The sequence below is a fragment of the Capricornis sumatraensis genome, chromosome 16 (assembly GCF_032405125.1).
Source record: "Capricornis sumatraensis isolate serow.1 chromosome 16, serow.2, whole genome shotgun sequence".
Taxonomy (NCBI): Eukaryota; Metazoa; Chordata; class Mammalia; order Artiodactyla; family Bovidae; genus Capricornis; species Capricornis sumatraensis.
This window is the reverse complement of record NC_091084.1, coordinates 53,816,283-53,840,901: the sequence shown is the minus strand read 5'-3', so window position 1 is coordinate 53,840,901 and position 24,619 is coordinate 53,816,283. Positions and strand designations below refer to the sequence as shown.

The 24,619-nt window shown below is 37.3% G+C and overlaps 1 protein-coding gene across 3 annotated transcripts in view; it reads left to right on the top strand.

The window, feature by feature from the left end:
* Positions 1–24,619, top strand: part of RAB6A (RAB6A, member RAS oncogene family) — an 84,893-nt gene that overhangs the window by 27,850 nt on the left and 32,424 nt on the right. For all 3 annotated transcript variants that reach the window (XM_068989385.1, XM_068989383.1, XM_068989384.1), the window contains exon 2: positions 15,555–15,613. In XM_068989385.1, the coding sequence (XP_068845486.1) occupies positions 15,555–15,613 (59 nt within the window). The remainder of the gene's footprint in view (positions 1–15,554; positions 15,614–24,619) is intronic.

Below are 24,619 nucleotides of genomic sequence, written 5' to 3'. Positions count from 1 at the left end.
GGAACTCTGCTCAATAGTCTGTAATAACCTAAATAGGAAAAGAATTTGAAAAAGAATAGGTACATGTATAACTGAATCACACTGGTGTACACCTGAAACTAACTTAACAGTGTCAATCAACTGTACTCCAGTATAAAATTAAAAGGAAAACATGATAATAAATTCTACTGGAAATAAATTCTGCAGTAAATTCTACTGGAAATTTTAAGAAAGCAAAATTCACGCATTTGAAGTGTTTGTAGTTTTTAGTATATTCACAAAGTTGTGCAACCATCACCATAAGCACTTTTTAAAATTTATATTGGCTATGCTGGGTTTTCATTGTGGCCCACAGGCTTTTCCTTGCTGCATGTGGGGTTTCTGTTTGGACGAGTGGGGCTACTCTGTAGTTGCGATGCTAGAGCATTTCAATGCAGTAGCTTCTCTAGTTGCAGTTGCATGGGCTCTAGGGCTTCAGTAGTTGCACCATGGCCTCAGTAGTTGTGGCACATGGGCTTACTTACCCCATGGCATTTGGAATCTTGATTCTCCAATCAGGGATCAAACCCATATCCCCTGCATTGGCACAAAGATTCTTAACCACTGGACCACCAGGGAAGTCCCACCATAAACAATTTTAGAACATTTTCATCACCTCCAGAAGAATCTTTGCATCTGTTAGCTATCATCACCCAATTCCCCTACCCTCTTCAATCCTTAAGCAACCACTTATCTACTTCCTGTCTCTATATATTTGCCTGTTCTTGACAGTTCATATAAACGGAGTCATATGTGGTCTTTTGTGACTGGCTTCTTTCACTTAGCATAGTGTTTTGTAGATTGATCTTTTTTGTGGCATGTATGAGCACTTCTTTCCTTTTTATGATTGAATAATACTCTATTATATGGATATACCACACTTCGTTTATTCATTCATGAGGTTATAAACATTTGACTTTTATGAATTGTGCATAACATATAATATTTTCATTATCATTTAGTTGAGATTATTTTAAAATTTCCATTGTGATTTCTTCACGAGCCCATGGGTTATTAGTGTATTAGTTTATTTCCAAACATTTTGTGTCTTTCTAGATATCTTTTGTTTATAAATCTCTTTTTCAGCTTCACTGAGGGCAGAAAATATATTGTGTATCAAATCACTGAAAGTTGTTCAGGGTTGCCTGATAGACCAGTATTTGTTTTCAGTTAGAGGATAACTAGATTCTAGATTCATCTAGAATTATTCTCATCCTTCTGTTGAAATCTTAAATCATTATGAAGAAAACTGTCTTCCAAAATCCTTCCTAATAATTGTTTATACTCACTGAGCATGCTTTTTGTACTTATTAATAACCACCCTGTGATATAGGAGTTATTATTATACTTATTTTATAAGTGAAACTGGGGCACAGAAAGATTAAGTAAACTGTGTAGGTTACGTAGCTGGTAAAAAAGTGGGCTAGAGAATAGGCAAATCCATAGAGATAGAAAGTAGATTAATGGTTGCTAGGACTAGGGGGTTTTGTGGAGTGACTGCTAATGGGTATGGAATTTCTCTTTTGGAGTGATGAAAATGTTCTGGAATTAGTGGTGATGGTTGTACAACTTTGTGAATATATTAAAAACTATTGAAGTTTGTACTTTAGAAGGGTGAATTTTATGATTTGTGAATTGTATTTCAATTTCTTTTAAAAAGACAGAACAGGAATTCCAACTCAGGAATTATTTCCCCTAAACTGCTTATTCACTCACTCAGACTTTTGAGGTTGCGATAGGTTCAATATTAGAAATAAAATCTCATCAGCCTGTAATTTGAGAGTTATATCCTATATATAGCTTATTGCAAATGCTCTTTTCTGATTTGTTTTTGAAGAATTTGGGTACTTCTGTATAGAAATGGAGTTGCATATTTAATTCTTTTTAGATGTATTTCAGATAAGATTGAAAAGTTAAATGAAGCTCCGCAAGTAAGCTATCTAATATAGGGTAGTTCATAATGCTTGTTAAGGTCATGAGATGCCATCTTATCTCTCCTAGCTAACTAATCTGTTTTTCACCTCAGCTTTAAAGGTTTTCTCTCAGAGGTTTTTCCTGGTCTTCCAGCCTCATTGTGTAAGACTACTCCCACCCACAACATTCTGTACATATTTCTACTTTTTAATCACATTACATTAGTTTTTTTCTGTCTTCCCTACTTAATTTGAACAGGAACACCATTTGAATTAGATTTCATACCTAAACTGTTCTTCAGTGATTGTTACAGTAAAATACAATAGGAATCCCAGTAAGAATTTATCAATGCCTAGTCTGTAGTGAACTACGAGAGAGTAGAAATAATGTTTTGCTGATGGTCTGATTTCAGACACGTTGTTACAAATGTTGGAATTGGGCTAGAATTTCTGTTTCTGGAGGTGGCATTGAGGCAGCATTTTAAATACCATTCTAGTCTTTTTAGAGATTACTTGAAAATACATGTATCAGAACGGGACATTTGAATATTTCATTTGTTGTCATTCAGTCACCCAGTCATTTCTGACTCTTTGCGACCCCATGGACTGCAGCATGCCAGGTCTCTCTGTGTCCCTCACCATCCCCCAAAGTTTGCCCAAGTTCATGTCCATTGCATCGGTGATGGCATCCAGCCATCTCATCCTCTGACGACCTCTTCTGTCCTCACTCTTTCCCAGCATCATGGACTTTTCCATTTACTCAGGTGTTTGCATCAGATGACCAAAATACTGGGAGTTTCAGCTTCAGCATCAATCCTTCCAATGAGTATGCAGGGTTGATTTCCCTTAAGATTGACAGGTTTGGTCTTGCTGTCCAAGAGACTTTAAGAAGTATTCTCCAGCACCACAGTTCAAAGGCATCAGTTCTTCAGTGCTTGGCCTTCTCTACGGTCCAGCTCTCATAACTATATGTGACCACTGGGAAGACCATAGCCTTTACCATACAGACCTTTATCGGCTTTTCAACACACTATCTAGGTTTGTCATAGCTTTCCTGCCAAGAAACAAACGTCTTCAAATTTAATGGCTGCAGTCAACCATCTGCAGTGATTTTAGAGCCCAAGAAGAGGAAATCCGTCACTACTTGTGCCTTTTTCCCTCTGTTTGCCATGAAGTAATGGGGCTGTGGTTTTTTTCATATTTAGTTTTAAACTGGCTCTTACACTGTTCCTCCTTCACCCTCAAGAGGCTGTTTAATTCCTCTTCACTTTCTGCCATAAGAGTGGTATCATCCGCATATCTGAGGTTGTTCATGCTTCACCCGCCTATCCTGATTCCAGCTTGTAACTCACCCAGCCTGGCATTTCTCATAATGTCCTCAGCATGTAGATTAAACAAACAGAGCAACAGCAGTCAGCCCTGTTGTACTTCTTTTTTGATCTTGAACCAATCAATTGTTCCATACAGGGTTCTAACTGTTGCTTCTTGACCCACATACAGGTTTCTCAGGAGACAGGTAAGATGGTCTGGTATTCCCATCTCTTTAAGAGCTTTCCACAGTTTGTTATGATCCGCACAGTCAAAGGCTTTGATGTAAGTCAGTGAAACAGAGGTGGTGTTTTTCTGGAATTCTCTTTCTCTGTGATCCAGCAAATGTTGCAATTTGATCTCTGGTTCCTCTTCCTTTTCTAAACCGAGCTTGGACATCTGAAAGTTCTTGGTTCGCATAATGCTGAAGCCTAGCATGCAAGATTTTAAGCATAACCTTACTAGCATAGAAGATAAGTGCAATTGTCCCATGGTTAGAAAAAAAGTTTTTGTTTCTTCCTGGGGGGTCTCTGATTGCATTTCAGTCTTAATTGCATAACAGTACCAATTTTAGTTTTTTAAAACATTGATATTTGCTACTTGAGAAAAAATTATTGTATTTAACTACCTTGACCTCCAGTATTTTATAGTTGTCTTATTCCCATTTAATTTTACTCTGAGAGGGCTTCTCTCCTTTAGTTGTTTATTCTCCTCTAACTTAGATTTTTACTATTAGAAATTGTTTTGCTTTTATAAGTTTTAATTATTGTAGATGTAATCTTTCTTGATTGTGAATAATTAATACATATGTTTGCTTTACCAAAATTAGGGTAATAAAATTATACAGATTTTTCTTTTACAACTTTATTTTACCCATTTCCTCTGTCACTAAGATTTCTATAGCAGAAATTTGAATTAGATACATAGCACTGTGGAACTTAGGAAGATGTTATAATTGATATAACCATGGATAGCCCTGTTGTAATAGCAGGCTTTTCCTAAATTTTACTCTTAAAGATAGTGGTACCTATACTATTTAAGGCACAGTCTTATACCTAAATCTTTGTGTATATGTCTGGTTATTTTCTTACTTGTTAAGATCAAACTGCATGCTGGATTGAACTACACGTTTTGTTTTTTAATTAAAATATTTTGGCTGTGCTGGATCTTTATTACTGCGCTCAGGCTTTCTCTTGTTGAGGTGAGCAGAAGCTTCTCTCTAGTTGTGGTGGGTGGGGTTCTCATTTCAGTGGCTTCTCTTGTTGCAGAGCAAGTGCTTTATAGAGTGTGAGGGCTTCAGTAGTGGCTCAGGGACTTAGTTGCCCTGCAACATGTGGAATCCTCCTGGAACAGGGATCAAACCCATGTCCCCTTCATTGGCAGTAGGATTCTTAACCACTGGACCACCAGGAAAGTCTGAGCTCCATATTTGATAAATACAGCAAAGTGGCTCTATAGGAAAGGTTGTCTTTATATTCCCAACTATGCAACATTTTGTTAGCTTTGCTAATACTGGAATTTGAAATAAAATACCCCAGATGCTTCTCCCATTTTAAATGAATGTACTTAAGTGACCTAACACTGTTGTTCAGTCACTCAATCGTGTCCAACTCTTTGTGACCCGATGGACTGCAACACACCAGGCTCCTCTCTTCTCCACTATCGCCTGGAATTTGTTCAAATTCATGTCCATTGAGTTAGTGATGCTATCTAACCATTTCATCCTCTGCTGCCCCCTTCTCCTTTTGCCTTCAGTCTTTCCCAGCATCAAGGTCTTTTCCAATGAGTTGGCTGTTTGTATCAGGTGTCCAGAGTATGGGAGCTTCAGCGTCAGTCTTTCCAATGAATATTCAGGATTGATTTCCTTTAGGATTGGTGGGTTTGATCTCTTTGCTGTCCAAGGGACTCTCAAGTGTCTTTCTCCAGTACCACAATTCAAAAGCATCAGTTCTTTGGTGCTCAGCCTTCTTTATGGTCTAACTCTCACATCCATACGTGACCACTGGAAAAACCATAGTTTTGATTATATGGAGCTTTGTCAGCAAAGTGATGTCTCTGCTTTTTAATACTGTCTAACTTTGTCATAGCTTGCCTTCCAGGGACAGAGTGTCTTAAATTCATGGCTGCAGTCACCATTCTCAATGATTTTGGAGCCTGAGAAAAGAAAATCTGTCACTGCTTCCACTTTTTCTCTATTTGCCATAGAGTGATGGGACTGGATGCCATGATCTTAGTTTTTTGACTGTTGAGTTTCAAGTCAGCTTTTTCACTCTCCTCTTTCACACTCATCAAGGGGCTTTTTAGTTTCTCTTTGCTCTGTGCCCTAACCTTAACCCTAAGAGTGGGATCAACTGCATATCTGAGGTTGTTGATATTTCTCCCAGATATCTTGATTCCAGCTTGTAATTCAGCTTGACATTTTGCATGGTGAACTCTGCATATAAGTTACATAAGCAAGGTGATAATATATAGCCCTGTTGCACTCCTTTCCCAATTTTGAATCAGTTATTTGCCATGTCTGGTTCTAGTTGTTGCTTTTTGACTCACATACAGGTTTCTCAGGAAACATCATAAGGTGGTCTGGTATTCCCATCTCTTTTAAGAATTTTCCACAATTTGCTATGATCCACATAGTCAAAGGCTTTAGCGTAGTTGGTGATGCAGAAGATGTTTTTCTGGAATTCCTTCCCAGTCTTTATGATCCAGCAAATGTTGGTAATTTGATCTCTGGTTCCTCTGCTTTATCTAAACCAACTTGTACATCTCGAAGTTCTTGGTTCACTACCCATACTATTTAGGATTTATAGCCTTTGTAATATTACTGTCAGGACCATTTGTTTATTTGTCTTTCTATAGAAGAATCCATTCTACCTAAGGAAAAGGGTTGTCATTAAGGCTGTATTTACTGTCAGGAGAGCATAGAGGATGAAGCTGTAAAGACTTGGATAAAGACTTCATGTGAAATGATATTTGAACTAATGACAGAGCATCCTTTGACCTTTATAATAATTTAATTGTAACCTGCTGATTTTCACATTGGGGCCATGATATGTTAGATTATGAAAATATTTTCAAATGCTTTTTATTATGGACTTTTTCAAATGTATGTCATATAGTTCAGATAGTATAATGAACTCTGTTCAGTGCTTACTCCCTGAAAATAGCACTAACACAACCTGTTGTTAAGGTAAATCTGAGTTTATTGCTTACCACTTTAAGGAAGATAATGCTTAGTTTTAGGAGCTTTATTAATTTCTTAGGACTGCCATAGCAATTACCACAAATTAGTGTCTTTAAACTACAAAAGTTTATTATCTCACAGTTCTTGGAGGCTAGAAGTCCCACATCAAGTTGTCAGGGAGGTCATTCTTCCCTCTGAAGGCTCTGTAATAGAAACCATCCTATCTGTTTCTCTTAGCTTCAGATTATTGCCAGAACCCATTCTAATCCATCATGACCAGAATTTAACTTGATTGTATCTGTGAAGAGCCCTATTTCCAAAGAAGGTCACTTTTCAGTTTGCCAGTGAACAGGAGCTTTGGGGATACACTATTCAAACCAACACTGTAGCCTTTTGGGAAGGAGGAGAGCAAAGTTGGGATGTTTATGGTTTGGGAGGTTTGATTTAAGGAGGCTATATTAATATGGAGGCTTGATTAGAATTGGGTAAAGACTGTTGCAATCATTTAAAATTTGTGGACACTACAAAGAGTGAGCATTTTGAGACAAAGTTCAAAGAATCTGTGAGAGACTTCCCTGGTGGTCTAATGGCTAAGACTCCAAACCCCCATTGCAGGGGGCCCTAGGTTCAATCTCTGGTCAGGGAACTAGATCCCATATATGCTGCAACTAAGAGTTCACATGCTGCAACTAAAGATCTTGCACACCACAACTAAGACCTGGTGCAGACAAGCAAGCAAACGTTTTTAAAAAATCTGTGAGAGTAAACATCATTTTATGCTATCTTATGACTAGATGAACAGTTTTATGTTAATTCGATGAACTTTGGGGAATTTCCTGAAGGAGCAGTAGTTGTTTGCAACTCTGATTCCCTAGATAAGAATTTCTAGGTGGCGCTAGTAATAAAGAACCCACCTCCAAGTGCAGGAGACATGAGAGTCATGGGTTCAATCCTTGGGTTGGGAAAATCCCCTGGAGTAGGGCATGGCAACCCACTCCAGTATCTTGCCTGGAAAACCCCATGGACAGAGGAACCTGGCCAGTTACAGTGCATACGGTCACAAAGAGTCGGACATGACTGAAGTGACCTGCCTGCACACATGCAGGCCAGTAAAGTCAGGTTGATAACACTAGAATGGTAAGTGATGTTTATGTAGATAGTAAGCTGTGTGATTGTAATTGTTTTTGATTTTCAGTCCCCAAGTACCATCAAAGAGCTTATGTTACTAATGTTTTGCATTTCTTGTTTTATTTCTCTCATATGTTCCTTCTCTGCTACCCTGAAAGAGTAGCAATCAAGCTTCCCTCCCTGTGGTCCTTTCTGTCTGTCCCTCTTTCTGTCAAACCTATAGATTTTTATTAACCATTTACTAGCAGCCAGACAGAACTCTTCATACAGTCTATGTAAACTTGATGAAGTGTCCCTGTTTTCTGATCTTTATGATGATTCTATCCAACTTAAATGAATGGTTTACTCAAGTGGATATAGTATACTCAGTTCCAGGATACTGTTACTTTTACTGTTTAGTGCCAGTTAACCTGAATCCTCTGACCCATTACAGGTTTCCTCTGATCCCCCTTTTTAGGGATCAAGCATGTATAGGCTCTGAGACTTGTTAGATTTCTTTTTTTTTTTTTAGATTAGACATAATATATACACAGTAAAGCATACAAGTCTTTTAAACTTTGAATTCAGGGATTTTGTGTATATGTTTTACCTTTGTTAATGAACTTTTTATTTTAGAATAATTTTAAATATGTAGAAATATTACAAACTGTACCGAATTCCCATTTAACCCTCTCCTAGGAGAAGGCAATGGCACCCCACTCCAGTACTCTTGCCTGGAGAATCCCATGGATGGAGGAGCCTGGTGGGCTGCAGCCCATGGGGTTGTGAAGAGTTGGACACGACTGAGCGACTTACCTTTCACTTTTCACTTTCATGCATTGGAGAAGGAAATGGCAACCCACCCCAGTGTTGTTGCCTGTAGAATCCCAGGGACGGGGGAGCCTGGTGGGCTGCCGTCTATGGGATCACACAGAGTCGGACTCAACTGAAGTGACTTAGCAGCAGCAGCAGCAGTTTACCTCATGTTAACATCTAAAATTCCTATGGTACATTTGTCTAAGAAACTGGCATTAGTATATTACTATATATAACCAAACTCTCTAGACATTTATTTGAATGTTACTAGTTTTTTTCACTAATACCCTTTTTCTGTTCCAGGATATAGTCCAGAGTGCCATATTGCATTTAGTTTTCATGTCTCCATAGATTCCTTTGGTTTGTGACAGTTTCTCATTCAGCCTTTGCTTGTTTTTCATGATCCATCTTGAGGCAAGGTATCCTTTAGAGCAGCAGTCTCCAAAGTTCTTGGCACCAGGGACGAGTTTCATGGAAGATACTTTTTCCACAGACAGGAGTGGAGTGGAGTGTTTCAGGATGATTCAAGAGCATCACCTCCACCTCAGATCATCAGGCATTAGATCCTGGAGGGTGGGGACTGCTGCTTTAGAGTGCCCCCAGTTTGGGTTTAGCTATTGTTTTTCTCAGGTATAGGGTAGACTGCAACAGAAGTAAAGACCCTTCTTAATACAATAGATCAGGATTACATGATATCCACATAAATATATGCAGTTTTTATTGGGAATCACATATATATATATAATTAAGTATCTTGCTTTAAAAAAAAAAATTCTTTTTGTTAAAGTGTAATATCTGGTAAGGTCATAAAGTGAAGTCGTTTAGTCGTATCCGACTCTTTCCAAGCCCATGAACTGTAGCCTATCACGCTTCTCAGTCCATGGGATTTTCCAGGCAAGAGTACTGGAGTGGGTTGCCATTTCCTTCCCCAAAGGATCTTCCCGACCCAGGGATCAAACCCGGGTCTCCTGCATTGTAGGCAGACACTTTACCGTCTGGGCCACCAGAGAAGTCCATAAAGTAGACAAATTTTAAATGTATGGCTTGTTGAAAATTTTACATATTAATACATTCTTGTAACTACTCCTCAGATAAAAATATAGGTCTTTCTAGCAGTCAGAAGTTTCCCTGACTCCATATTCCAGTTAGAAACTCCAGAAGTTACTACTACTTTGACTTCTATCTCCACTGATTAATTGTGCCAGTTTTGAACTATATATAAGTGGAATCATAAAACATATATATTTTTTATATCTGACCCCTTTCACCCCATGTATTGTCTGTGAAATTTGTCCATGTTGTTGTGTATATAGACTTCCCTGGTGGTTCAGATGGTAAAGCGTCTGCCTACAATGTGGGAGACCTGGGTTGGGAAGATCTCCTGGAGAAGAAAATGGTAACCCACTCCAGTATTCTTGCCTGGAAAATCCCATGGATGTTGGAACCTGGTAGGCTACAGTCCATGGGGTCGCAAAGAGTCAGACACGACTGAGAAACTTCACTTAGTTGTGTATATAAGATGTTATTTTTGCTTGTGTAACATTTTGTTATTACTATGCCATAATTTATTCATTCCCCCCACCACTCCCTTCTTTTTAGTCCGAGGGCATGTGCAATTTTAGTTCCAAGACTAAAATTGAATCCATATCCCCACAATGGAAGCACGGAGCCCTAACCACTGGACATCCAGGGAATTCTTAATCCATTCTCTTATTGATAAAGATTTAGATTACTTCTGGTTATTGGCCATTATGAATAAAGCTGTTTTTAACATACTTGTACATGGCTTTTTTGTTGTTGTTCAAATACCGCAGACATTCTTTTATTACTGAATTTTAGTATATTTTCTTGAGTAAATGTTCATTTGCTTTATGCCTTTAGGACTGTTTCCAGAGATTTTAAATGGTTTTGGTTTTGTTTAAATTCTTCCCAGTTTCACTGGGAAGTTGGTGTATGCAGCTTATTACAATGTCATGCTGAAACTGGTTTCCCTTTCACATGTCTCACAATCTGGGTTTTCCTTCTCACTCTCTTCATTGTCTGTCTCTCTCTTGTTAAAATTATTTATTTATCTATTTATTTCTGGCTTTGCTGGGTCTTTGTTGCTTTGCAGGAGCTTTCTCTAGTTGCGGTGAGTGGGGGCTACTCTTTGTTGTGGTGCTTGGGCTTCTCATTGCAGTGGCTTCTCTTTTTCCCAAGCGTGGGTTCGGTAGTTGTGACCCACAGCCTTTGTTGTTCCGTGGTGTGTGGGATCTTCCTGGACCAGGGATTGAATGTGTGTTCCCTGCATTGGCAGACAGATTCTTAACTGATGGACCACCAGGTATTACAGATCTGACAAGGAATTCTCTCCCTTTTGTTTGTAATCTTCGCTTGTCTGTGGACTTCCCTGGCGGCTCAGACGGTAATTACGTCTTCCTACAATGCAGGAGACCCGGGTTCGATCCCTTGGTCGGGAAGATCCTCTGGAGAAGGAAATGGCAACCCACTCCAGTACTCTTGCCTGGAAAATCCCATGGACGGAGGAGCGTGATAGGCTACAGTTCATGGGGTCACAAAGAGTCGAATACAACTGAGCGACTTCACTTTATGACCTTACTTTATAATCTTCAGTTAATCTTCATTTTTGAAAGGTAGTTTTATGAGATATAGTATTTAAGTGTTAAAAAATGTATTTTCCTTAAGAAATTTAAAGAGGTAATTCCATTGTCTTGTGTTCTCATTTTCTCTGTGGAGGAGTTCATAAAAATGTACATCACTTTCTCCTCCTGCCTCTTCCCCTGTCCACCTGCTATGTGTAGTACATTTTCCCTGGATGTTTTCAACGATTTTCTTCCTTTATCCTTGGATTTTAATAGTTTGTCAAGGTATGATTTTCTTTGTATTTGTCCTGTTCATTGAATTTCTTGGATCTGTAAGTTCTTAATGCTTCACTATATTTGAAAAGTTTTCAGCTATTATTTCTACAAATATTTCCCCCCAATTTCTTCTATCTTATCCAATGGGAACTTCTTTTATATATATATTAAACTATTTAATCTATATTCAGCTTCACTTCTTTCTTCTGCCATTTCCATCATCTGTTAAATCCATACAATTGCTTTTCTGATTACTTATTGTAAGTTTCAATTTACATTTGATTCTTTTTTCTCATTTTTGTTTCTCTGTGGACATTTCCCTTTTATTTATTTCTTATACATATCTTCTTCCAAGGTCTAGAATATGTCTCTGATAGCTGCTTTAAATCCTTGTCTGCTAACTGCAAAATCTGACTCATCTTGGAGTCTTTTGGTTTAGTTTTTTGTTTTTGTTTATACTTTTTATTTTGTATTGGGGTATAGCCAGTTAACAATGTTGAGATAGTATCAGATGAATAGCAGAAGGAATGCAGCCGTACATGGACATGTATCCATTATGCCCCAAACTCCCCTCCATCGAGGTTGGAGTCTGTTTTTTTACTACTTTTTTTCTTGGGTATGAATTATATTTTTTTATTTCTTTGCACATCCACACTTTTTTAATTGGATACAGGATGATGAAGAATACATACATACAGACTGTAGATTTTATTGTTACTCCAAAGAGTTGTTTTGTCCTAGAAGGCAGTTACTTTGGCTGGATTCAAATTCTGAACTGTGTGTTGGACTCTTTTAACATCCATCTGCTGCTGGGAACCCTAAGGTCTGCCTATCAAGTCCTCATAGATCATTGAGGAAAGCAGCCAAGAATTAGGACACGTTTTAAATGCAGATCTCTCTATTTGGAGCTCTCTTTTCTTGCAGAAGTCTACTTTCCCAATCTTTCTAAGTGTTCTTTGAGCCCTGAACTTGGTCCTGTGACTCCTCAAACCTTTTAGGAATTGGGTCTTCTGCTACCAGAAGCATGCCCATTGGGTTGTGTTTCATTGTTTGTTGTTTAGTCACTAACTTAGGCCCAGCTCTTTTGTGACCCTTTGGACTCTTGGCTGCCAGGCTCCTCTCTGTATATGGGATTTCCCAGGTGAGAATACTAGAGTGCTGGAGTGAGTTGCCATTTTCTTCTCCAGAGGATTGTCCCAGTCTGGGGACTGAACCTGTGTCTCCTGCATTGGTAGGCAGGTCCTTTACCACTGAGCCACCGGGGAAGCCCTTAGGTTTCCTAGTGCTTCAGGAAAAAAGTTACTGCCTGAAAACTCTCATTTTTCGCTGCTTTTTCTTTCAAAGATATACTCCCTTTCATTTTCTATTTCTTATGGTCTATGTTCAGGTTCTTTAAAACCTGGAGGCTAGGTAGGTAGTAACAATAGCTTTTCTGCTGTGGTGACCATGGGTTTTTTTTTTTTTTTTTTTTTTTGCGGCGGGGAGGGGGCTTGTTTTAAACAGCAAAAGAAAGTAGTATATTGAGAAGAACATGACCTTTGGTTAGAAATGGAATGGCATTGTGTTGTAATAGGGAACTGAATTACCTTGGGCAATTTTCTAAACTCCCGAGCATGTTACCTTTTCTTGAAAGATGGAAATAAAATTTCACTTCTTGCAAATTAATGTCAAGGTTAGCATTGTCCTATAAAATACCCAGTATAGGATCTGAGGCAGAAAAAGATACAGTATTCCCTGCTTTTCACAAGTCTGCTTTATGCCACTTTACTTTTGTGTAAGACCCATCAGTACTTGTTTTCACTACCTGAAAGAAATCTGAAGAGGATTTTTGCTTTTACCAAAAAGTGAAAATAGCATTTGGTGTTTTATACGTAGAGAGGTTATTGTTGAGGCAACACGTACCCCAGACAGCAAGAGTGGAACCTCCAAGCTCCTTCCCTGGGAACTATACTTAGCATCAAGCTGTTAAAGCTTTGAGCTGTGTGGGTGAGCATCTGTGCTTTAACTTGATTTTATTTTGTGCATCCGTTTAGCAAGATGTGTCCTAAGGTAATTGCTGCTTTGCTTTATGCCATTTTGGCTTAGGAAAGGTTTTATACGAACACTCTACTTTCAGGTAGTGAAGGAAGCTGGTCGTTTAAATTTTTTTGTCATTATTATACATAGAAGCAAACCCATTGCCTTGGATTTACAAACCATAGGGTTTGTTGTTTTTTTTTTTTTCCATATAACTGGCTTTATTGTAATACTCACTTTATTGCAGTGCTATAATATGTAATATGTAGTCCTTGTACTGAACAAAAATTATTCTCATTAGACATCTTTAAAAATATAAAGTATATTATCACTTTGTTGTGTTTTGTAGTAGAAGTATTTATAATAAAATAACTTGTTTAATTAAAAATAAGATTTATTTGGAAGAACCCTAGATATGTATTTTTTATCTTCTGGAAAATTATCAGTTCAGCAAAGATGTGTCAGACTCTGATGATGTGGACTAAATAAGACAAATATGGGCCTTACATTTTATCAAGGAAAGCAAACATTAAGCAAATCATTATAAGTTTACATACCATTTTACAGAAGGTTTTGGGGTAAACAAGAACAATACATTTACAAAGATCCTATATTGAAGAATCATATTTAAAATGCTTAGTAATGAAATTTTAATCATTGGAATAAAAACTGTTTTAACAAGGTACTTTGTATTTCTTCACTGTATATTTTATATGTACCTTGGCTTTTCTCTACCTCTCTTTCCCCCATCACTATTTTGCATTTTATCTCTTCAGATTTTTAGATTTACTTTTTATAGATTCTGATCGGTGTTAAATAATATTAGTAGTAGTATATGTATTGTTCCTGACTTTATTATGAATGGTTCTAGGGTTTTGCCTTTAAGTACATATATATTTTTAGATATAAAAGCATTTTAGAAAAATATATACTAAAGTTTTAACATTAGTTATATATAGGTGGTAGGATATACATAATTTTCACTTTGTTCTTGGTCTTTTCTGTATTGCCTGCTTTAGAGCATGCATTTTGCTCTTTTTATAAAGAAGGAGGGACATTTTTCAAAACAAAATAAAAACTATACTATCTACTATTGGTGATGGACAGGGAGGCCTGGTGTGCTGCAGTCTGTGGGGTTGCAAAGAATTAGACACAACTGAGTGACTGAACTGGACTGATTAGTTAATGAAGTGCATCGGTCTGCTCATTGCTCCGGATAGAGACTTCTCAAATATTAATTTGCTTTTGACTGTGATCTAGGGAAACTAGCTTTAGCTCTTCTACCTACTTCTTTAGACTCTTTGAAATGAGACATTTGGGAGTAGGTGATTTTATGAGATTCTTATCTCTTTGGCTCAGTTTTTTCCTTATGTTTTCATATGAAACATGGATGGAGGATACAATAAAGAGGCCCCAATCAGGTCTCTTAAAAATCAGAAGTTGAAATCAAAAGTTACTTAAATCCATACAAAAATATGAATGACCAGGTATTGTTTCTTCTTCCCAAAGTATTTACATTTTGGGGAGCATTTGAAATATTTTATTTGCCCAGTTGTTTTCTAATTGATAAAATTTATTGTATTCATTTAGTATTTATTGAGTCTTGGCCAAGCTACTGGAGAAATAAGAAAATTAGATATGGTTCTTGCCCTTGAACAGTGTGCCTGTGGATAAGGATATTGGCAGTATACCACTATTTTTTCCTAGTGGCACTTCCTTGTGGGTTAACCTAAAAATACCAATACAAGATAGTATTATGAATCTTTGGGACTGCCCTGTCAAAGAAGTATAGAGCTCTGATCCTGAGATGAATTTCAAAACAATTTTCCAGGTCACTTCATTAAACAGTCTAGTTTTTACAGCCCTCATACCCCTCCTGGAACTCTTCCATCTTTAGTCTCCTACTTCCAGAGATTAAGCTTTGATTCACTGAATGAAGTGGATCTGACCTTCATTTTCCCCAGGTTACTGTCCAGGAATTTACTATAATTTCTTCCTAGTATAATCCTAATTCTTTTTGTTAGGACCCAAGTAAATATCTGCTTGCCTTTTGTGAATTAGAGATGTCAACATAGTTGTTTTCCTTCATGTTTCTCTTTATTTTGCTCAGCTCCTAACTAAATGAATATGCTTTATTTGTGCTCTCAATTTGAGAGATTATCTGTTATTAAAGAAAGACATTTCAACAAACTCAGGGCTATGTTTTAAAATTATCATTAGTAGAACCATTGCAGATATTTCTCAATGAATTGAATTGCAGTTCTCTGTAGAAAAATACTTGAGAACCCAATTTAATGTGCTTAACTAAGTGAATCTTTTTTTTTCTTTTCATTTCAGTTGGAAAGACATCACTGATTACCAGATTCATGTATGACAGTTTCGACAATACCTATCAGGTATTTTGTTTTTTCCAACCTACTAGTTGTCTTTATTTTGTTTGCAAGTAATATTCAAGGTGCTTTTAAATATTCACTCTTTTACATTGTCATAGATATAAAAGCACTTTCTGTAACCTGTAAAATGCTGTATAAATACAAAGTATAACTGATTATGCTCATAGTCCTCAACTTTTTCATTTGATTTCTTTAGCTTCTCTTGCAGAATCTATTGAAAGGTTATTGGTAATACCATCTAGAATAGAAGTAGAGTGTTTATATCGATAGATATTCTTTTGGAGAGATTTCTTCTAAGTCTAGGGTTCTGTGACATTTTGGTCAATACTTGAAGTCAAGAATAAGTACTGTAATTAGAAGTCATTAATAGAAGGAGATTTGGGAATGGGTCAAAGACAGTCACAAGGGAAATTAGGAAGTATTTTGATAAATGAAAAAGAAAACACAACATTCCAAAATTAATGGGATACAGCTTAAAGCAGTTCTATAAGGAAAAGAAGAGATATATTAACTCAGTAATTTAATCTTCTATCCTAAGAAACTAGAAAAAGAAAAGTAAACTTAAGCAGAAGTAAGAAACTGCTTTAAACTGTAGGTTTTATTATTATTATTCAGGTATGATGAAGCCAACAGATCAGGAGATGATTGCTACTGAAAAGGCTGTTATACTCACAGATTCCAAGAGGGAGGGACACTCCAGGCCATAGTAGGAGGGCAGATGAAAGCAGTACTGATATTGATCAGGAGATGGGGTAGGGGACAGGAAATGTAGGTACTAGGGTGCTAGCCTTTATTGTGATTTTTTTTTTTAATTGTGATTTTTGTGAGATGGATGGGTAAGACCAGCAAATAAAGGATTGCCTAGTTTTAATAATTTCAGTGCTCCCTGGGCTGTGGGGGCTGTTCTTGGTTTTCTGGTACTTGGCCTTGGGGTGATTAGGGCAGGGGCATAGTGGCTCTGAGTGTGATCGAGGAGATGGTTGGGGTATGGGTCTGGATTGGTTGGTTTTCATATGAAAGTCCCTCTCACGGGCAAGTTTGCATCTCTGGAACTGGCCAACTCTGGGAGTGCCAGTCTCTCTAGTGTTAGGAAGCTCCCAGATACCAGGACAACAAAAATACAGAAAATAAAGACATGCTTAACCAACCATATGGAAATAGAGATTACTATGAGAGAATATTATAAGAGAATAGTGTAAAATGGTTATATGCCAACATATGAGATAACCTAGATGAAATGGACAAAGTCAAAGAAAGATACACTACCAAAACTAACACAAGAAGTAATAGAAAATTTGAACATACCTGTAATAAGTAGATAAAATTAGCAGTCAAAAAACTTGTCACAGGACTTCACTGGTGGTCCAATAGTTAAGAATTTGCCTGCCAATACAGGGGACACGGGTTTGATCCCTGCTCTGGGGAGATTCCACATTCCACAGGACAGTTAAGCCTGTGCGCCACAACTATTAATCCTGTGCTCCAGAGTCTGTGCTCCACAGCAAGAGAAACCACTGCAATGAGAAGCCCGTGCACTGCAACTGGAGAGTAGCCCCTGCTCACTGCAACTAGAGAAAGCCCCATGTGGAGCAACAAAGACCCAGGACGGCCATAAAGAATTTTTTTCTTTTTTAAACTGACAAAGAAAATTGCAGGACTAGATGCCTTCACTGATCACTTCAATGAAGTACGTGAAGAGCAACATTAATACTTCATAAATTTCCAAAAATAGAAGAGGAAGAAACATTTTCCAACTTATCCTATGAGGATACCCAAACCAGACAAAGACATCAAAAATAAAACTACAGTGTATATCTTTTACGAATAGAAACACAACAGATCTTAGCAAAATACTACCAAACTGAATTTGCTGACTTGTAAAAAGGATCTATGCCATTTACCGGGTGGGATTGGTAGATGAGTATCAAGGTTGCAAGGTTGATTTAACATACAAAAAGTAATGGAATATGCTATATGAATAGACTAAAGGACAAAATCAGGGAAATCCTCCAGTGGTTCAGTGGTTAGGACTCTGCACTGTCACGCCTGAGGGCCCAGGTTTGATCTCTGATTAAGGAACTAACACCCCACAAACCGCGCCTTGTGGCCAAAAAAAAAAAAAGGACACAAATCACATGATCATTTCAGTAGACACAGAAAAAACATTGGATACAATCCGGTAGCCTTTGATGATAATGATAGCTTATGGTGAACAGTGTTGGATTCGTGATCTCTGAAGAAGAAGATTAAGCTTCGAGACCAGGGACCAGGCTTGATCACTCAAGAGATTTTGTGTAGCAGAGTTTTATGAAAGTAAGAAAAGGGACAGAGAAAGCTTCTGACATAGACATCAGAAGGGGGACAGAGAGTGCACCTCTGCTAGTCTTTAGCAAGGTGTTTTATGTCTATTAGAAAGCTATTAATCAGGTAAGAGAGACACCTCAAGGCTGACAGAGTTTCACCAGGCCCCTCTCCCATAAAATGCATTTTTGAGATAGGATGGCACGAAGTGTGTCATCCCCCAGCCATAAAACAATTAATATGATTCCTGGTTTGTTGAACTAATATCAGCCCAAGGTCTGAGAAAAGAAAAAAAGTTAATCTTAGGTGGAACCATTTTGAAGAAAGGCAAATTCCAAAGCAAATACATAGTTTCATTAACATAACTTAAGAAAAAATTTCCATAGAGAAACCTGCTTTTAATTTTGTATGGAGAAAGAAAAAGAATCTGACACTTGTAGTTTTTTTCCTCCAGATTCTTAAGGGAGAGAGAAAAAAATGTCTGACACTTGCAGCCTGTTTCCTCCGTTTGGAGACCCCTGGCTTTCCTGCCTGTTACCTTCTCAGTAATACACACTCAGCAAGCTACAAATGCAAGGGAAGTGTCCAAACATGATAAAGAACATCTCTATGAAAAACCCACAGCTAATATCAGACTTCATGTTTGAAGGCTGAATGTATTCTCTAAGATCAGAAACAAGACAAGGATGTCTGCTGTCAGTTGCATATATATCTGGTTATATATATATATATATATATACTGCTACTGCTATATATATATATACACACTGGTACTGCTGTGTCTGTGTGTGTGTGTATATATGTGTGTGTGTATATATATATATATATATATATATATATATATATATATATATATATATGCCCTACTGCTGCTACTGCTAAGTCACTTCAGTCGTGTCTGACTCTGTGCGACCCCATAGATGACAGCCCACCAGGCTCCCCTGTCCCTGGGATTCTCCAGGCAAGAACACTGGAGTGGGTTGCCATTTCCTTCTCCATTGCATGAAAGTGAAAAGTGAAAGTGAAGTCTCTCAGTCGTGACCGATCAGCGACCCCATGGACTGCAGCCCACCAGGCTCCTCCATCCATGGGATTTTCCAGGCAAGAGTACTGGAGTGGGATGCCATTGCCATCTCCAATATATATAACCCTAACCCTATATATATAACTATATATATGTATATAAATATAACCATGTATATCTGCATATATATATGTTTATGTCTAAGTTATATATATGTATATTTTAAATAGCTTAATTGTAAAACAAACCAAAGAATAAGTTAAAAAGAATAAATCAGTAATCTTTAAACCAGGTACTTTCACTTTCTGAAGTATTTCATTATACTCAAGTTCTCTGTGAAATTAAAGAGATCTTTAGGTGTCTTAAGTGCTGTTGCTACTTATTCATTAAGACTATTGCTGCTGTTCATGCAGACATTTTTTAAGGGAGGTAATGTTGATGGGGTGAGGTTACATTTGACAGATAAGCAAAGATTTTTATTCTTTCTATAAAGTTGTTGAAGCCAAAATACCATTGTACTGTGGAATTAATAGAAGACATTGATTAACCATGTAAGCTACAAGTTTTTATAAGAGTTAGGCACAGTCCTAGATATTATCTTACTTTAACAGGGTACTTAGGATAATGTAGTACCCCACATCCTTACCTAGGGAAATTATCTTGACGGTGTATTAAGTATTACTTTGGAATATGAAGAATTGACCATATGTAGTTAGCTGCCAACTTAATTATCAGGTGAAGAATTCTTCAGTGGATTATTTTTTAAGATTCCCTATCTTATGCCCTGACCATACACTCAACAGAAAGACTTCTGAAATAATTGAAGAGCTAGTCTCATAGCTAGAAATTTATTATTGAGCTATATGTAATGTATATCTGAAACTTAGTTTAAGTGAAATTTTATTTCACAAAAAAGATAAACTTTATATATAATTCATAATTCATGCTATTTATGATTCCTTTGCACTGAATTAATTTTATTTGAAAAAGACTAAACTAGTTGGCCAGAAGAGTCCTTTATTGACCATATTTAGTCAGTTATTTCAAAGTAAAGCAAAAAACCTGAGAAGTCTGGTAAACATTTGTAGCTAGAGGCTGGAAGTGATTTTCTTAAGTTGCTCTAGTTTTTCACCAGTTTTTTGTTTTTGTTTTTCTTTTTCCAGTTGAAAATTTGTCCAGTAGTTTCAAATGTATCAGTTTGAACCATATTACGTAATTGCTATTTTTGTCATTCAAAAATGATAGAATATTGGCAGTTTTATATTATATGGTTCAACTTAATATAAATAAGCTCAAGAAAGATTCCTACAACTAGAGTAGATTCTTTTGAGGAAGATTACATTACTCAGGGTAACCTTTGAAATTTCTTTGAATTTAGAGGATTTCTTATTCCAAGGACTGTTACAAATCAACAATTAAGTTCAGGATGGCATAGATTAAAACAGTGGGTTTTAGACAGTAATGAACTTGTCCAGAAAGATGATGGTGGTGGTGAAGTATATCCTTAACCTGTATAAGTTAAAGCTCTAGGTTGTTCTATTCAAAATTCTAGTTATCAATAGAACCAAAATCCTTAACTAGATGGACTGTTTTTCTTTTTAAAATTATCATTATATGCAGGATCTTAGTTTCCCAACGGGAATGGGACCTATGCCTCTTGCAGTGAAATCGTAGAGTCTTAACCACTGGACTGCCAGGGAGGTCCCAGTGGACTGTTTTTCTGACTCAGTGTTTGATTTGTCTTTTTATTTTCATCTAATTTTTTAATGACTTTTTTCAGGATTTTTGCCTTTTCTAGAGGTGTTGTCATTTTATTTGGGATGGGTTTCCTTTTTTTTTATTGTGGTAAGAATACATATATGAGATTCTAACTTTTTATTATACTTTAAAGTGTACACAATATAGCATTGTTATCTACATGTTCGTACAATGCTCTGCAGCAGATTTCTTGAACTTGTTCACCTTGTATAACTAAAATCTTATTCTCATTATAATGACTCATTTTTAAAATCCGCAGACTCTACCTAGTTTCTGTCCTAATGGACAGAAATGTAGTATGGCAGAAAGATATCGATACAAATATATATATATACATTTTTCCCCCGTATATGTACATATATGTAAGGATATTTTTAAATGGGATTCTCTTCTAAATCAGATTATGTATCAACATCTTCTTTCTGGGGTCCTTTCTTCTTTTTAAAATTATTTCTGTTAATTTTAGATTCTTTAACTTATCCACTCTTTTCTTTCTTTAGTCATTGCCTCTTTCACATCCTTCTCTATTTTCTCTTTCTAGAGAAGGCAGCAACCAGGCAACAGAACTTTATGTGTATTTGAACCACAGAAGGAAGCTGATTATCATTGCTTTGTACAGAAGAAAACTTGTTTTCCTTACTGAGTTACTTTTGTAACTGGGTAAAATACATTCCCCATGTGAAAATCATGTTTATGGGTTTCTAGCTTCTCTGGCATCAGGACAGGGGACAAACCACCATATACAAAGTCAGACAGAATTGTAAATTGTAACTTATATCTGCAATCTTTCATAAATTAGCTGTTGGGATAAATAAGCACCTCTCTGAGTGAAGAGCATCCAAATAAAATAAACAAATGGAAGTTATCATCCTGACACCGATATATTTGGGTAAGCTGTTGTTCAGTCTTGATTTGTAAGTTCCTATAAAAGTACTGTTTAATTTTTTTCTCTTTTTTTTTTTTTGCAAAGTAGACACTCCCCCCAACATCCATGAATTAGTTAACATTTAAAATAATATGTAAAAAAGTAAATTAAGGTACATGAGATAATTCTCTCTTTTAATTTCTTCTGTAATGATTGCTTTTTGCATTTCTCTAAGGAGATGAGCAAAAGACTGCACTAATGTCTCATCTGTCTTTTATGAAAGTTTGAATTAGTTCCACATCAGTAGCATTCAAGATGCTGAAGTAGTTGATAATGCTTAGTTTCCCAGGCATCTCCTTTCTGTTCTTCCTGCTGTTGGCTTAATTCTTAAAGCTGATCACCTTCTTTGCTGTAGTAGCTCAGCTTGAAATAAAATTAACTTAAAAAAAAGAGCAGCAGCAGGCTATTTTTCAAATTAGTTTTGATCTTTATGAGTTCAGTGGTATTAATGATGCCCCAGAACTTGGATAGTACAGTGGAAGGGGAGGACTATTGTAAAGTCTGACTTTGTACTAATTGTAAAAACATTTATATCTTGACTGTGAGATGTGAAAATACTTGTTTCTGTTTATAGCCATTAAAAATTATTTTCAGCTGTTTATAACAAATATAAAATAACATTGATAAGTGACATGACAATTGTTTTTTTCATGTAAAAGAAGTGTAAAGGTAGTGTGTTTCAGAGCTAGTGTGGCAACTCCATGGTCATCCAGGACCAAAACTTCTATTTTCTGTCTAACTTAATCTAATCTATGGTTTCCATATTGGATTTTGCCTCATGGTTACTGAATGATTCCCGAATTCCAGCCTTGGTATCCACAGTTCAGGAAGGAAGAAGGATGAAAGGGAGAAAAAACAAGAATCTACCTCCTAACTGAGTTAACCCCATTTATTTAAAGTTCAGAGAAGGCTGGAAAATGTAGTTTTTCAAATGGGAAAAGTATGGATTTAAATAAATGTTTATTTGTGTTAGTAAGGAAGAAGGAGTAGATGGATATTTGTGTAGGTAGTTAACTACCTCTGCCACACTGTCTGAGTAAATGAGGTTCTACTAGTCAGATTTCTTAAATGCAGCCATGCCACTCCTGTACATACCTGGGGTTTATCAATTAGATTCTCTTGCATAGTAATTCAAGTTTATAAGCCCATTCCACCATATGAAAGAGTGGGATATAATTCTCAAATTGAATGTCATAAGGTAGAATTAGTACTAGGTTGTATGTTAGTCACATAGTTTGGAATAAAGGAGGAAGCTGCTTCTTTTGTTGTTTGTTTTAAAATATAAGTCTGTGTGAAATTGAAACCTACAAAACTACTCAAAAAAATAAAAGAAGACCTAATTAAATGGAGAGACATCCCAGGTAAATGAATCAGAAAACTTAATGTTGTTAAGATGTCAATACTTGGCTTCCCTGGTAGTTCAGTGGTTAAGAATCCACCTGTCAATATAGGAGACATGGGTTCGATTCCTGGTCTGGGAAGATCCGTCATGCCATGGAGCAACTAAGCCTGTGAGCCACAGCCATTGAGCCTGTGCTCTAGAGCCCAGGAACCACAACTGCTGAGCCCACGCACCACAACTACTGAAACCCGAATGACTTAGAGCGTGAGCTCCTCAACAAGAGAAGCTACCACAACATGAGAAGCCCATGCACCACAACAGAGAGTAGCCCCCACTCTCTGCAACTAGAGAAAAGACTGTGCAGCAGTGAAGACCCAGCACAGCCAAAAAATAAATAAATATAAAATAAAATGAATCTCTCTGGGAAAAAAGATGTCAGTACTAACTACTCAAAGCAAGCTGCAAATTCATTGCAATCCTTTTCAAAATCCCTATGCCTTTTTTTATAGATATGAAGAGATTAATCATAATTTGCAATAGCTAAGACATTACTGGAAAATATGAAAAAGTTGGAGGACTCACACTTCCCAATTTGGGAATTTCCTACAAAGCTACAGTAGTTAAAACAATGTGGTAATGGCATATAGACACAATGGAGTAGGATCAGTCCTGTCCAGTTCTTTGAGACCCCATGGACTGTAGCCTACCAGGCTCCTCTGTCCATGGGATTCTCCTGGCAAGCATACTGGAGTGGCTTGCCATTTCCTTCTCCAGGGGATATTCCTGACCCAGGGATCAAACTTGTGTCTCTTATGTCTCCTGCATTGGTAGGTGGAGTCTTCACTACTAGCATCACCTGGAAAGCCCCATGGAATAGGGTAGAGAATCCACATATATGTATATAAGCACACGCACAGTTGATTTTCAGCAGAGACACCAGGCCCAACCTACAGAATAGGGGGAAATATTTGAAAGTTATAAGAATTTAATATCCAGAATATATAGGAACTTGTACAAACCAATAACAAAATGACAACATTTTTTTCCTGCACTGGGTCTTTGTTGCTTCACGCAGGCTTTCTCTAGTTGCGGAGAGAGGGGACTGCTCTTCATTGAGGCGTTGAGCACAGGCTTCTCAACACAGTGGCTTCTCTTGTGGAGTGCAGGCTCTATGGCACACAGGCTCAGTAGTTGTGGTGCACAGGTTTAGCTGTTCTGCAACATAAATCTTTCTGGACCCAGAATCTAACCCAGTTCAGTTCAGTTGCTCAGTCATGTCCGACTCTTTGCAACCCCATGAACCGCAGCATGCCAGGCCTCCCTGTCCATCACCAACTCCTGGAGTTTACCCAAACTCATGTCCATTGAGATGGTGATGCCATCTAACCATCTCATCCTCTGTCATCCCCTTTTTCTCCTGCCTTAAATCTTTCCCAACATCAGGATCTTTTCCAGTGAGTCAGCTCTTCGCATCAGGTGGCCAAAATATTGGAGTTTCAGCTTCAACGTCAGTCCTTCCAGTGAACACCCAGGACTGATCTCCTTTAGGATAGACTGGTTGGATCTCCTTGCAGTCCAGGGGACTCTCAAGAGTCTTTTCCACCACAATTCAAAAGCATCAATTCTTCTGCACTCAGCTTTCTTTATAGACGAACTCTC